The following is a 16,357-nucleotide window of genomic DNA, read 5'->3' as shown; positions in this document are numbered from 1 at the left end:
TAGCGCCAAGTTAAAGATTTCAAAGTCGCGGAAGCCCAGCCCCCCCATGTACTTTGGCATGCTCATAGAGTCCCATGACACCCAATAAGGTTTCCTCTTGCCTTGTTTACTTCCCCACCAAAAAGCTTTGATCATTGATGTCAACTGTTGACATAAACCCCTCGGAAGCTTGAAACAAGACATTGAGTACACCAGAATAGCTTGTGCTACTGATTTAATAAGCACCTCCTTCCCCGCTGTTGAAAGTAGTTTCTCCATCCACCCTTGTATCTTGTTCCATAGTCTATCTTTGAGGTACTTGAAAGCACCATTCTTTGAACTCCCAACATCAGAAGGCATGCCAAGATATTTTTCATTTAACTGTTCGTTGGGGATTTGCAAGATAGTTTTAATATCAGCTCTTATGGACTCTGGGCATCCCTTACTAAAGAACAGTGAACACTTATCCTTGTTAATCCGCTGGCCAGATGCTCTAGCATATATCTCCAACAATTGGGAAACCTCTTCAGCTCCCTCAACATTTGCTTTAAAAAACAGCAGGCTGTCATCTGCAAACAACAAATGGTTCACCGGCGGAGCTGATGATGCCACCTGTATTCCACCCAGATTAGATGACTGAACTCTAGTTTTTAAGAGGCACGAAAGGCCCTCTGCTGCTAGCAAAAAGAGGTAAGGTGATATAGGATCCCCTTGTCGAATTCCACGAGTAGGCTCAAATTCTTCTAACTTTTCCCCATTAAAAAGAACTGAGAACGAGACTGAGGTGACCATACGCATGACAATATTCACCCATCTGCTCGTGAACCCCAGCTTTAGCATGATTTCCTTCAGATAACTCCATTCAACCCTGTCATAGGCCTTCATCATGTCAAGCTTTAGTGCACAATGCCTGTTTTTTGTGCCTTATTCCGCTTCATGAAATGCAAACATTCATATGCAGCAATTATGTTATCAGTAATAAGACGGCCCGGAACAAAGGCTGATTGCTCCTCAGAGATTATGTCTGGCAGCACACTCTTCAGACGGTTAACAATAACTTTGGATGCTATTTTGTACAAAACATTGCATAAGCTGATGGGACGGAACTGTGTAAGAAGCGTGGGATTTTTTACCTTGGGTATTAGCACCAGAACCGTGTTGTTGATCTCACGGGCACTTTCCACACCTTCCACAATTCTAAGGACAACTTTAGTCACCTCCTCAGAACAAATATCCCAGTGTTTCTGAAAAAATTGTGCAGGAAAACCATCCGGCCCAGGAGCCTTCTGAGGTGACATTTGAAACAACGCAGTTTTTACTTCCTCGACTTTATAGGGAGCGTTCAGAACATCATTCATTTGGCATGTCACTTTGCGCGGGACTGCATTGATAACCTCTTGCATATTCTCTGTACCTTCAGAAGTGTATAGAGCTGTGTAGAACGCCTTTGTCATCTCCTATTTATCTTCTGTTCTGCTCCCGTCTGATTTCATCAACGCTTTTATTCTATTTTTCACTCGCCTCAGGTTTGCCCTCATGTGAAAATATTTTGAATTTTGATCGCCAGCTCTGAGCCACTCCAAGCGAGCTCTTTGTTTCCACATCAACTCCTCTCTCCTGTAAAGTTCCAGCAGCTCGTTTTTTATCTCCTTCTCACGTTCGGATGGTTCCACCCTACCTGGAACCGATCTCAAGATATCTAGCTCCCTTTTTAACTTTTTTATTCCTCTCCGAACACTGCCAAAGGTTGTGCGATCCCAGGTCTGCAAAGATCCCGACAGTAGGCTTAGTTTATTCTCTAGTCCCGTCACCGAATCTCCTCTATCAACCTCAGCTGTCGCAGTCCACGATTCTCTCACCACTTCCTGCAACTCTGTGTGCGTCTCCCACATGCATTCATACCTGAAAGTACGTGCAATGATTGGGTCATCAGAAGCTGCATGCAGACTAAGAATAATAGGATTGTGATCCGAAGCAACAGCATTGATGTGTTCCACTGTAGCCTGGGGAAAAGCACTTCGCCATGCAGCACATGCAAGCGCGCGGTCCAATCTGACCCTGGTGAAAGAACCTCCTGTTACTTTCTTTTCAAACGTCCAATTAATGCCAGTGTAACCTAAATCAATCAAAGCACAGTCGTCAATAGCTGTCCTAAACAGATCAACCTGGTTTTGGCTTCTCCTTCCAATCCCATCATGTTCTCTCGCATGCAATACTTCATTGAAATCGCCAATGAGAACCCACGGTGCATCAGATTGCCCCACTAGTTCCCTCATTTTATCCCAAGTTTTGTATCGTTCCTGCACCTGTGCCTCTCCATATATGCATGTTAGCCTCCAAGGTATAGCCCCTGCATTGTTCACCATTGCATCTATATGATATTTTGAGTAGCCCGAAACATGCAAATTTATTTCATCATTCCAAAACATCCCTAGACCTCCACTTCTACCATCACTAGAAACAACATAACTTTTATTGTAGCCTAACTCTCCTTTTAAACTTTCAACACGTACCCTATCAATCTGAGTTTCAACTATACAAAGTACGGTCGGGGTAAACTTCTTCGCGAGAGCACGAAGTTCGTGAACTGTCGTGGGATTACCCACACCACAACAGTTCCAACAGAGAAGACTCATTGGGTCCGGCGGCACTCCTCAGAGGAGCCCGCCAAAACTATATTGCCAACAAAATTATCCTCCTCTCCTCCTATCTCCTTGCTGGTCATCACCTCTGTGGTAGCTGATTGCTGGAACAAAACCCCTTTCTTGCCGTCTCCCTTCTTGGGCCTCTTCACTTCCTTCCTTGGAGAAACATAAACGGGTGGCAGTGGAGGCACACCAGTGGGCTTTCCTCTCACCTCCAGGTATGAGGATTTCTCACTTACCACTCTTTCCACCCTTGTGGGTTGCACACTTCCTAGGAGCAGACTACTGTCGGTAGACTGCCGTTTGTTGATTCCCACCAGTGCCCCCAGCACATTATTGCCTGGTATCTCATTTATGTCCCTTGGCTCGGTCGTACCCGTATCACCCGGAGCTGGCTCAGAGACCGCCCCACCATCCTGTTTGCGATGTTCGTTCTGTTGTGCATTGAAACGCCAACTTTGGTTTGGGTTATATTGCTCTCTTCCCCGGCCTCTTCCTCCCGCAGGTCTTGGGCCACCTCGCCCCCTCTGAAAGCCATAGCCACCTCACCCAGCTTGCCTGAAACGTACACCATCAGCCAGCACAAAATCTCCCCATTCAAACTTCGTTGAATCGTGAACTCCGTCACCGCACTCCTCATGACAATGTCCACACACACCACAGTTATAGCAGAAGATCGGAAGTTTCTCATACTTGACTTGGTATCTTACCATCTCATCTCCCTTTTTTCCAGTTACGAACCTTCTGATTTTTGCATTTATATCTATCTTCACCCTAACTCCGACAAACTCACCAAAGAAACCTGCCGGTAACTTCAGTTGCACTTCCTCCACTTCTCCAATGTGTGATGCCATCCCTCTAACAGCAGGCTCTATCAGGAAGTTGTCAGGCAGCCGATGGATTTGTGCCCACACCGCCAACTTGTCCAGCTTGATACTATCAGGGTTTTTGAACCCATCGTAATCAACCATGATGACCGCTTGATCTCTGAACAGCCAAGGCCCCTCAGCCATAGCTTTGTTCCAGTCCCCTAAACATCCAAACTGGGCAGTAAATAAGTTTTCCTTAATCTTCCTCCAAACAATTGTTTTCGCCGGGTTCCATGCAGCACACATGTCCCCATACAGAGCATTAGGGCTGAAAGTTCTTGTAGTATGAACTCTGGCTATTTCCAGCCACTTCGCCGGCTCTCTCAGATCCGGCAATTCCTCTTCCCACACAAAAGCGTCATCCTCTTCCTCTTGCAGATTCAGCCTTGCAAGAAGTTCCTCCGTCGTCTCCTTCCCCTACCTTCCCTGAGTACTTGTTTCCGCCGCCATCAGAGATCCAATCTGGCTCCTCGTCCAAACCCTAGATCAGACTGCCTCGCGCAACTAACCAGGCAGGGTCGCAAAGACTTCCCCTTGATCAGCCCCGAGCCCGAGAAGAACCCCGGCAAGAGAACCCCCGTGGTGAGGAAGAACAGCCGGCTGCCAGCACCGGAGTATTTCGAAACCCTAGGTCGCCGCCTTAGGGGAGAGCCCTCAAACAGGGATCCGGAGGTGCGAGGTGAAGTCCTAGCAGGCAGCTGGACCACGCTAATAGGAAACCAATTTTTACACTGGCGGCTGGCTGAGCTTCTTGCTTCTAGCTTCTTGGCCCAAACTCGTTCGGCTCAGCTCCCCTCCAGAAATTTGTGAAGCGTGGAGCTGGAGAGCCTCCGAACACGCCCTTCATGGTACATTGTTGGTCAAATTTTATTTACATGACGTGACACTAATGAAGGGAAAGGATGAAGCCTAGCTTTTCTAGGTGCCTGGTTGAGGTGTGCTTTGAGCTCAACGTTAGTGCACGCAAGAAAAGTAAAGATGCTACACTTGGCCATGTGGTTGGACCTCATGCCAACTACCAAACATCCTCATATGATCGTATCCTCGTGCGCACGACACAACTGCTCCATTGCAAGCTTTCGATTCATGATAACTTAATATGTACCCCTCTTATGAAAAAATTACCCACTCATTGTCTAAACAAAAGGACATGTACACATTTAATTTTAACATTTAACTTTGACAACCAGTTAGACTATTACTGTACCAACATTGTAAAAAAACTATTACTGCACAGATTATCTGCGACATGACATATTTATACCATTGGAAACTTTCTACGAATGTGATTTCCATGAGTACACGCCATATGTTTGTGACATGGTGTAAGAAAGGTTGAGAATAGAACTTATGCGAGGGACCGTTCATTCTCATAAAAGTTTCATTTTTTTGGAAAGTCTCACGTTATAATTCACCAACTTGGTGTCGGATGATATATTATTCTTGACTTTCAACACCTAGAGCTTTTTTGGAACAGCCAGCCACTTTTGTGGTAGTTTTTTGAAAATTTTAAAAAAAGTGGTAGTTTTTTATAGACATAGCCCGTAATGTGGTAGTTTTTTTGCTATATACTCAGCCATCCGGTGCATATAAAAATAGACGTGTCTCAAGATTTGTTTTCTGATGCATTAACTACATGCCGTCTCCTCTATTTATACACACCAAAGGTTAGGATGGGCATCCACAACACAAATCACTAATCACCAGAGATTACAATACAACTTGATTAACATAGTCGCCATCAACCTTATTGTCCAGGGTATCTACACAACATGCCTATCTTCACTGCACTAGATGTTGAGCTTTGGAGGAGCGCTCACGGTTTGACGTGCAGCCAAGGAAGGAACAAGAGGTGCAACGGTGACTGGGTGACATAGTTACTAGGCCACAAAATGAAGCCCCCAAATTCTTGGCACGGGACTAACTAGTGACGACATTGCTGCTCCTTCGTGGGACCAAGTCGGCGAGCCTGGGCAGCTTCCCACTGTCGACGGTTGCTGGCTCCGCTCTTCATCTTCAACTGTCGTAGTTAGAAGTTAAAAAGTGGATAAATGAGGCGAACCTTCCTCTCTTTCCTTGTGTCACTTGCATGTATCACTCATTCCGGTGCCTTCCATTCCAACAATACTCCGGAAAAAGGTTTTGGTCTAGCATGCACACAACCAAATGCGCAAGCCAAGACGATGCACTACTCGTGAAAGACTTGTCATCTACGTAAGAGATAGAAAGATAGGATATCTAGGTTATAATTTATAAAGCATACATGCCACCTGTGTGATTCCCAGGGCACATGTACCTGCCAACATAATTGAATTATTTGTACTACATGTTTGGTTACTGGAGTTATGCTTTCCCACTGTAAATTATGTGAACTCCGTGTCCAGTCAAGACATATAAAGTCCTAGATTTTATGCATTAACTTGGTTTCATCAGGACCCATGCTACACTTGTTTTGTGCCAGCGAGAAGGTGTGGGTGCTAACTTTTTTTGCGATGGTAGCAGCTGGTCATCTCCTTTGATTTGTACTAACAATATTAATTGCTCTTTTCATCAGCCAACCATGCACTTGTCTACATATATACATACGGATACATATACCCCCCTCTCATTCTCAATTTCCTCACATTCACATGACTATGTCAAAGTGATGAGGTACATGAACGAACTATTTCCGGTATTGTCTTGACAGAGAATCATAGACATATATGCATGATTAAGGATAAGGTGACCATGGAGCTTTCAGAACAGAAGGCATGGGAAGAAAATTTCTAGCAATATGAGGCTATGTGGTGGGTTAACTGTACGTGAAGTGTTCTTTCTTGCTTCATCTTCTTGTTCCCATCTCTTTCATCACACTCGGTACTGGAGATGGGTAATGCCTCTGCTACAAAAGTGAAGGGTTGAAGCATCCCTTCATGAGTCGGGTCTATAGGGCTAGCTAGCTAGCTAGACAATGGAGTTGCATCCCTACATCCTACAGATGACCTTGTATCTACTAAAGGAATAAACGACCTTTGCTCCAGGACACGTTATTAGCAATTCCATGTTCAATGCTGCTATGCTGGAAATCACAGGGCCCAAATAAGATTTTGACAATCAACAACGAGGATCAATAACCGGAGTCGACCATGATTGGCAAGTTTGCCAAGTTCCAGGATAAAAATGTTGGGGCTTGGTTTAGACTACCCCTAGAAGTTCAAGGTTTAAAACCGACTTTGCTATTTTAGTTTGAGAGTTTTTACACTCGTGAGTTGTTTTGGGCAATGCCGGGACAATCGAAATGGCGCTCATTGTCCCTTCCTTTGTTACTTGCTTCATTTGTTCACTCTGTTTGGCACCGTACATTAGACACACAAAGCACATATGTGCTACAAAAACCTCTGACGAAATGGAACAAAGCAAATGTAATCATATGCTGGTATAGCAGAGATAATTAGGTAAATGGCGCACCAATACCTTCCAAATTACAGCTTCAGAAATGCCATTATGGTCATTTATTAGGCATTTCACATAAATACTTCTCCCATGTTTTGGATAAAGCCCACTTTGTATAGGTGCGCCATTACTTTGTATAGGTGACCCAGTCATACACATAGTAATGGCGCAACTTCCCAGGGTTGCCGGTTGCTGGCTCCGCCCTTCTCCATCAGCGGTGGTAGTTACAAGGAGAACGAAAAATAAACGAGGCCAACTTTCCTCTCTTTCTTTGCTTCACTGGGATGTATCACTCATTCCGGTGCCTTCCATTCCAACGATACTCCTGAAAATGTTTTTGGTCAAACATGCACACAGCCAAACAAGCAAGCCAAGACGATGCACTACTGAAAGGCTTATCGTCTCCTGAAGATAGGAAGATATGATGTCTGCATTATAATTTATAAACACATACATGCCACCTGTGTGGTTCTGAGGGCACATGGACCTGCCAACTGGCATAAATGAATTATTTGTACTTCATGCGGTTATCGAAGTTATGCTTTCATAACTCAATATGATATCCACTCAATCGTGACATTTCTCTATCTCCCTCCCGTGGCTTTTAGAGGTTGTAACTTGGTTTCGGTTCCAAGCAAAAAAATAATAATTTATTTACAATACCAAGCAAAAGTGTATGAAAAGAAGGAAACGTGTACACGCACTCCCGGATCAAATTTGTGGCATTTCATTCGGTCTGTACCCGAGGTTCTTAATATTAAATATCTACATATACCCAAATAGCAAGCAAGACACCCAAGATAGACACGGTTAATAGAGTAATGATCGATTAGTAATAAAAAGCAAGCATGCATCATCAGCAGAAAGTTCAGTCGCTGCTCCTTCTTGGCACCATGCCAGGAGCTGGCTCGGCCCCTCATCACCAGCTTTTGTAGTTAGAAGGAGAACATGGAATGAACAAGGCCAGCTTCCCTTTCTCGCTTGGCTCCAATCTGATGTAGTACCACTCATTCTGGTGCCCTCCATTCCAACAATACTCTGAAACTTCCGATCAGGCGCGCGGACGGCCAGCAAGCGGGCCACAAGCCCACGACGATGCACTACTGAAAGGCTCTCCAAAATTAGAAAGAAGGATGTCCGGGTTAAAATTTATAAGCACAGACGTCACACATATGTATGGTCTCAAGCGCACACACCTGCGGCGTAATTTAGTTATTTGTACTCATGGTTTTAAAGAGAGCGCTATAGCACGCAATAGCGTTTACAAGAGGTCCCACGCTAAGGGACGTCCAAACACATGATCAAATATTTTAAATAGTGTGCTATAACACTGTTATAGCGTTTCGAAGAGGTCAGCTGCTAAGTGGACACGTGCTACACTTATTTATGTGGTAGTGAGATGGTGAATGCTAGGCTGCTAGCTAAGTTCCTTTGATTTGTAATTGTACCAACAATATTAATTGCTATTTTTTATGAGGCCACCATGTACTTGTCTATATATACATATATACATTCATACATACGAGTAGGGCGTTTTGGTGACTTTGATCCAAACAGATGAACAAACATTTTAAAGACACATCAGCTGCCAAGATCTGAAGGGAACCAACAGATCAAGGAACAAACTCTCACATCCCCTTTGTCGGTGCCGGATCAAACGCCATAAAGGTAGGGAGAAACTGAAGAAACTGTATTCCAACACACCATCGCCACCACTACAGTCAAGGTCACCAGGGAAACAAAAACTAAAGAAAAATAAAACGAGCGGACCGGTTCCTACTCCTTTTGCCGCCAATGTAACCACCGAACGGGAAAAAAGAAGAGTATTTAGGCAGCGGTGTGTGGGGAAGTTATTGTGGTGACGGGTAGAATTGTGCAACAACAACGTTGGAGCGGAAGTGTTGGCTGTTTTTCCAACAAGGCGCTGATATGGACGACATCGTTGAACTGGTAGTAGGGCGGCTAAGCTCAACCTGTTAGGCGCCCGAGCTGATACGGAAGGCACAGTTGAATACGATATAAGGTCAGACAACTGGCAAGCAAAGTAATCAGCTCTCACTCCAAAGGGATCGACATGGTGCTCGCAAAAATTACTGTTGTATGCATGGTTTTGGGTTTGGATCCACAAACGGCAAATTTTGGGAAATTAATCGGGACTGAAACTTATTCCTAATTGTCTAAAACCGTTTTAACTGTTATACAAAATTTGTCTGAATTTCTATCGCAGCATTGTTAGCAAGAGGGCTAGCTGTGCTAACAGTTTAGGCGCAGATTGGTAGAGATGATTGTTAATGGCTGAAAATCCTAGATTCGCTCCTCTTTGTGTGGGTCAAGCACTGTCGATGTGCTAGGGTTTGCTGGGGGTGATACCCTAGGGTTGACCTCTTGACTGAATAAAGCAACATCTACATATGAGTGGTGATCCATTCTAAAATGTGTTACCTGAGTACCCTGTGCTCTTTTTGGAACTGTTGTTGTGCTATTTTTTCGATGGATTGACCCCTAGCAAATAGGGTTTCAGTATAGATGATGGGGATGTTGGTGTGGTGGCGGCCACAAAGCCGAGTATGGAGAGATGGGTATTCTTACCGTTCCTTTTTGAAAGAAAAGAAAAACCAGCTAGGAAGAAGTGAGATGCAAAATTTGTAATTTACATGCAAAATTCACATTACATTTTTATTACCTGCATCGCGTGTGAGAGATCGATTTAGTCATTTTATTGTCTTAGCAAAGATTAAAGCCATTTTCGAATTTGTGATTATTTATAGGAGGAGATCTACACCATGCAAGAGGAATACAAGATCAGGTCTGTTATGTGACATAGTTATGCCACATCTAAACTGATTTCCACTCTGTTTGTGGTCTATCTTTTTTGTCCTGTTTTTTTTTTTTTTGTTTCTTGTTACTATATTATATATTTGTGGGAGCTTAGATGTGACATTCTTAAAAAATATCTAGATGTGAATTAGACAAACTGTACAAGATCAATTACGTCTCTATTTGATCTGATTTGATACGATCGATTTCTTGCATCTCAAACCTACCTGCTAGGCTGGTACGCAACATTATTTATTTACCCTCCGGGTATTGCTTTCATTTCCATCATTCTGGGAGTTTATTTAATCTTGCCAATAGTACATCGCGAATCACCGTGTCCAAACTAACCTCCACGTGTCCACCGGGCAGAGTCGCCCGCACGGCCTTTTCCTTCCACTCCGCCGCACGCTTCCTCATCTCCCGCCCCTTCTCCCCCTCCATCACCTCCCGTATCATGGCCGCGAGCTCTGCCCTTTTCACCTCTCCGCCGATCTCCATCCCATTCCCCCACTCGGTGCACTTGTACCGGCAGTTGGTTTGTTGCTCCGCAAAGAAGGGCCAGCTCAGCATTGGCACACCGGCGCAGATACTCTCCAAGGTCGAGTTCCACCCGGAGTGCGTCAAGAAAACCCCCACCGCCTCGTGGGCAATCACCTTCTCCTGCGAGCACCATGTTGTCAGCATGGAGCGGCCGCTGATGGCCGAAAGGAATTCCGGCGGTAGCACGGCCGTGTCGCCCTTCACGAGGTCCGGCCGGATGTTCCATATGAACGGGTAGCCGCAGTTGGCAAGCCCCCACGCGAACTCGAGGAGCTCCGCGTTCGTCATGACGGTGATGCTGCCGTAGTTGACGTACACGACGGAACGGGCGCTCTGTCCGTCGAGCCACTCCAGGAGGCCGTCCTGCTCCCTCCAAAGGTTGGACCCGAGGTCGTCGATCGAGGTACCAGCCGGTACCACGAGGCTAGCGTAACGGTGGAGCGGGCCAACAGTGTACATGGGTGGGAGGATGGCGCGCATAGCGTCCAGCACCGGCCCCTCGAGCTCATCGAAGGTGTTGAGCAAAACAGCGTCCGGGAGCGATAACCGCTCAGACATGTACATGATGAAGTTGAGCAGCACGTCCTCGCGGTCCGTCGTACGTATGAAGTTGGGGAAGTCGCGCAGGCGCATGCCATCGCACATGCCGGCAACGTCATGCACCACGGTGTCAAGGTGCTCCTTGTCCGTGACCTGTGACTCATCTGGACGCAAGCCGCAGCACAAAACAACGCACTCATCAAAACATGCATCTATATATGTCTAATTCCAAAAACGAGACACGTACCTTTGAAAGGAACGAAACCCCGCTCTATGAGCTGACGATAGTGGCGGTACCCCATGAACCCGCAGGCGCTAGATGTCCACAGCGCGGCGCACGGCACGCCGATATCCTTTGCAGCATCGTAGCCGAAGGACATGACGCCGTCAACGACGAGACAGGTGATAGGCGGCACTTGGGAGTTGGGGTCACTTAGCTTGCCAAGAAGTTTCATGAAGTGGGGCAGGAAGGTGGTCATGATGGAGTAACATAGTCCACCGACTTCCTGTGTGGAGTCCTCGTCGGATGGAGGGAGCCCGTCTGGCATCGACGCGAAGCGCAAGTCAGGGAGGCCATTAAGCGCCGCTGGTCCACGCGAGCGGAGCAGCCGGCGGTGGTTGAACTCGGTGTTGACGAAGGTGACGTAGAAGCCCCGGGTGTGGAGTATCTTGGCTAACTTGAGCATCGGCGTTATGTGGCCCTGCGCCGGGGCCGGCAGACAAACGACGTGGGGCTTCTCGACGGCCTCCATAATAATCCTTGGCACTTGTTGCTGAGAGGATTTGTTAGAGCGAGAGGTCACTACTTATCGGGGGTAAACTAAGGTTCCAAGTAGATGTTTCCAAGTACGTTGGAACGTTGGATTTGTCTCGCCGCGGGTGTGTAGTTCGTACATTCCAATGGGTTCTGCCGCTGATAGTGACCTGGTCAGTACTAGGTACTTGCCGCCCGATGTGCATTTGGTCCTTCTCACGAATTTTTATTAGAGATGCCTTCAACTTGCGCTTGTTACATATGAGTGTCCTCGCCACACCTGGTCGTGACGATCTGTGTATGCTTGTCTTGTCTTTTCGTTTTTCACTCGTCTCCAGATATATATATTTTTCTGAGCAGGCACCTGAATTTTTCTAGCTTTCAGTCCCATGGTTCGTGATTCGTACGTGGGTGCATTTAGGCTGTCGTATCTTTTTGTGTGTGTGGCACAGACAAAACACCAATTTTCAAAGGGGGCAAAGAAGAGCCCTGCTTCGGTACACCCACCCCCCGCTTAACGTATAAGGGCATTTTGGGCATACGGTGCTTAACGTATCCTGCGCCGTATGCGGCGTGCCCATACAGGTAGAGCCGAGGGCACGGCTCGAGCCGATACGGCCGGCTCGCATCTACCCCCTCCCGTCGCGCGGGAAAAAAACCCACGACCTGCGTTGATCACGCGGCCGATTCCAACGTCGCCCCGCCCCGCCGATCGCCGCCTTTCCCCGCCGATCTAGCCGTGATCACGCTGCCAATTCCAACGTCTCCCCGTCCGGCCGATCGCCGCCTTTCCCCGCCGATCGCCGACCATTCTCCCCGTCTTCACCCGGGATCTGGCCGCCGCGGACGTTGTTGGAGTCGCCCGCCGTACGTGATCTGGCCTCCGTGCAGGTCGTCGCGGTGACGTGGCCTACATGGACGCCGTCGCCGCCCGCAACTTCGTGATCAACCTCTCCGGGAACATCCTCGTCGTCCGCAGCCACGCCAGGCCGGCCGAAGTGCACGTACCTGCCGTGTAAGCTGTCTAGTTTGTCAAAAAAAATATACCTGTAAATAATTATCTGCAATCACTTGTTAGATATGAAGTACTCATCGGTATGACCGTAGTACATTTAATTTGATTTAAAATTGATAGATCAATTTTTATTTATAATGTTGCAGTGTTGGTAGTGAGGTCATTCAATGGATAAAGAAACTGGATTTACGGATCTATTTTTGGATACGAGTGAGTGGGATGGTAGCGATAGTGTTGATCGTACGAATGGTAATGAAAGTAAAAATGATGATGATAGCAGCGATAATGAATCCTGGTCGTCGTACGGTAATTTACCTGAGGAGGATTTTCAAAAGAAGGAGGAGGGTGCTTGTAGTGGAAACGTAAGTGACGTGTACATTCATTTCGTCGGATGAAGATCCATATGGGTACTTACATGTGCATATGATTTTTTTATGTGCAGGAGGATATTGACGTCCAGAACAAGGAAAATCATGGTGTTGAATCTTTCGCGGATAACATAAGCCAGGGTCGGTCCAAAATTTAAGATGTCATACAATAATAAAAACTTGTTAATGACAACTTACACTTGCTTATGTGGAATATTGTAGGCTAACTTCGATGGTTGGAGTGGTGATGATGGCTATGAGCATGAGGATGGAGCTAATATGGACATTGAGGAGGCTAAAATCCAGCAACGTGCGCTGGAGACACAGTTGAAGGTTATGGGTATGACATTTGCATCACAATGGGAGGCTTACATGTTCTATAATAACTATGCCAAAGACCGTGGATTCAGTATCAGAAAAGATAAGGTGAAACAAGGAAAAGGACTTTCAACCACTATTCGGTATAGGCGATACGTTTGCTCGAGGGAAGGAAAACGTCTCAGTAAATTTTTAAACCCGGAGGGCCGTACCCGCAGGCTAAGACCTGAGACTCGTTGCGAGTGTGGCGCACATTTAGTCATGAAGTTGGACAAAGGACGTGGAGTTTGGTTCGTGGCAGCTTTTATGGATGATCACAACCATTTGTTGGCTAGAGCAGATGAGGTGGTATTTCTGCGGTCACATCGAGTGATGGGAGATCACCAGATAGCTGAGATCTTGGCGATGGAAGGAGCTGGGATCAGAAAGCATATCATCGTCGACAACTTCATTAGTAGGTATGGCTCGTATGATAAGTGTGGGTTTCTGAGACGAGACGTCTACAACCTATGTTGCCGAGAAAAAATGAAGTTGATTGCGAAGGGTGATGCTAACACGGCAATCGGGATTATGAGTAGCAGAAAGGAGAAGGATCCAGGCTTTTTCTTTGAGTACGTGCTCGATAAGGAGGGCCGTTTGAAGAGCATGTTCTGGTGCGATGCACAGTCGCGGCGGGACTATCAGTTGTATGGAGATGTGACTGTGTTTGACAGCACGTATAAGATGAACAGATATGGTATGTCGTCCATCCCCTTTGTTGGTGTAAATAATCACCGTTGCACCACAGTTTTTGGTTGTGCCATTGTGTCCGACGAGACCGAAGCGACGTACGTGTGGCTGCTCCAGACATTCCTGAAGGCCAATTGTCAGAAGAAGCCAAGGTCAATCATCACAGATGGAGACGCTGCAATGATACGAGCTATTCGGTTGGTTTTGGTTGATATGTTGCACCGTCTCTGCTCATGGCACATGGAAAAAATATGCAGAAGCACCTTAATTACAAATCGCTAAATGAGTTCAGGGAACTCTTGTACTACTCCACCTCTCCAACCAACTTTAAGGCGAGATGGCACGCTTTTGTCCTAAATGGAAGACTGATAAAACAGAAGAGTGGCTGCGTAGGATGTACAAGAAGAGGAGTCTGTGGGCAGCATCATATCTGTCAGATGGTTTTTTCTGGGTATGCGCAGTAATCAGAGGAGTGAAAGCCTTAACTCTTGTCTTCACCTTCACCTGGACGGCGGTATGATTATTGTTGATCTAGTTGTGCATTATGAGAATTGCATAGTTCGACTACGTGAGAACGAGGCGCATGATGACTGTGTTTCAAATCAGTCATTGCCACCATCAGTCACAGAATATAAGGACATTGAGAAGCATGCTGCCGAAGTATTCACTCATTCCAATTTTTATATTCTCCAACAAGATCTGAAGAAGATGGGAGAGCTTGAGATTTTTGAGACGCTAGTGGGAGTTGACTGCCACACCTTCATCATGACATGGAGAAATAACCGCAAATTTCAGCTCAGCGTGAATTATCGAGCTGAAAACTCTGAGAATACGATAGACTGCAGTTGTGGACGAATGCTTCGGAAAGGGTTGCCTTGCAAACACATTCTGTATGTGTTGGTTCATCCGAAAATATCTAAAATACCTAAGTGTTGCATCCTTAAGAGGATGTCGAAAGTTGCGAGAGGTGGGCTGCCTGCACAGCGGAAGAGTGACATGTTTGGTTGGGGTTGGACAGGGGCAGAGCAGCGTGCTTGCTATAGTCAACTCAGTATAACAGGAGCTGAAGCTTTTCATGTTGCTTCAAATGATCCATTCGTCTTTGATGAGTTGATGCAGTGTCTGCAGAATATAATAGCGAATAAAAAGGTCCCTGATGATGATGCTGTTGGTAGTAGAAGAAATGTGCATGAGGAGCCACGTGAGCCGGAACAACATGTTGATGTCATAGGTGATCCCGTGAAAGTTTCCACGAAGGGCGCCCCTAAACAGAGCACGACAGGGCGGGCAAAGAAAGATCCAAATGTTACAAAAAATGGAAGATCAAAATCATTTTCTGAGAGAAAACCCGGTCCTCTTTGTGGCATTTGTAAGAAAGAGGGCCATAGACGGCAAACGTGCCCTGAGAATGAAAAGTAAGTTTTACATTATTTTAATTATTTTTTGTTTCCTCTTTACAATTGTCTGATGAATTGTTTACAATTTGTTATGTAGGAACCGGGCATAAAGATGAAGTATTCATAATCAATGGAAGGCACTGGGACAGAGTTCAATTAGCATGTCGTACTATTTGTCGCTTTATTTTGGATAATTTGTTCGATTGTAATGCGACATGGCACTTTCAGTTTATTTGTTTAAGCATAAGAGGCATGGCACTTTGAGTTTATTCTTTATGCCACCTTGTTCAACGTCATGAGACATGCGATTTTTATTATTATGTGTGAAACATGATATATTTGTATGAATGTGTTACTGCCGTCATGACTTTGTCAACTGTTTAATATTTTAAAAGCTTCATCTATGTGAAAAAAATATTTGAAAAAAGGCCCAATCGTGCCCGGGCGCGCGCACGGACAGTATACTACAACGCCTTCGGGGAGGCCTTTCGGCCGCTGAGCGGGGAGGCCACGGCGTATAACAGGACATTCATTAGTGTTCTGTAGTGAGCTTGTGAGAAGGCGACGACGCGGGTATATAAACCGGTCGTCGCGTCTCTCCGCGGGCGAGGTGGGACTAAACATAGTCGCCACAACGCGCCAGCGTCCCCATCTGCACACGAATAGGCATTAAAGGGCCGGCCCACGCGCCCGACGCGCGTTGTTAATGGGCCAACAGATCGCCATAAATCCCCCTCGGGATCGTTGCATGTGCCCGCTCGGTTGGGCGGGACAAGACGTCTGCCACCGGGCCCGCGGCTGTCGCTCGGTCGGCTGCTGGGCCACCAGACGCGCGCGTGGCGCACGGCGAATCGCGCCAGCCCGCACTAGCTGGACTGCGCGGGCCCGCCACTGCCTCGGCTGTCGGCCACCGCACGGGCTGGGCTGGAATATTCGTCCTCGGCGCGCCAA

At 46.5% G+C, this 16,357-nt stretch overlaps 2 protein-coding genes across 2 annotated transcripts; one reads left to right on the top strand and one right to left on the bottom strand.

Annotated features, from left to right (window-relative positions):
• Positions 1-214: 214 nt before the first annotated feature.
• LOC109738263 (7-deoxyloganetin glucosyltransferase-like) lies at positions 215-11,586 on the bottom strand. Its single transcript, XM_020297362.2, has 3 exons — positions 11,073-11,586; positions 10,053-10,989; positions 215-281 (listed from the first exon to the last, which is right to left on the bottom strand). The coding sequence occupies exons 1-3, from the start codon at positions 11,575-11,577 to the stop codon at positions 215-217; spliced, it is 1,509 nt and encodes a 502-aa protein (XP_020152951.2). The 5' UTR covers positions 11,578-11,586.
• A 907-nt stretch (positions 11,587-12,493) lies between these two features.
• LOC109738264 (protein FAR1-RELATED SEQUENCE 5-like) lies at positions 12,494-14,291 on the top strand. The gene is made up of 3 exons (XM_020297363.1): positions 12,494-12,594; positions 12,741-12,804; positions 13,185-14,291. The coding sequence occupies exons 1-3, from the start codon at positions 12,494-12,496 to the stop codon at positions 14,289-14,291; spliced, it is 1,272 nt and encodes a 423-aa protein (XP_020152952.1).
• The last annotated feature ends 2,066 nt before the right edge of the window (positions 14,292-16,357 follow it).

The sequence above is a fragment of the Aegilops tauschii genome, chromosome 5 (assembly GCF_002575655.3).
Source record: "Aegilops tauschii subsp. strangulata cultivar AL8/78 chromosome 5, Aet v6.0, whole genome shotgun sequence".
Taxonomy (NCBI): domain Eukaryota; kingdom Viridiplantae; phylum Streptophyta; class Magnoliopsida; order Poales; family Poaceae; genus Aegilops; species Aegilops tauschii.
Note: the sequence above shows the minus strand (reverse complement) of the source record. Positions and strands in the feature narration are given on the sequence as shown.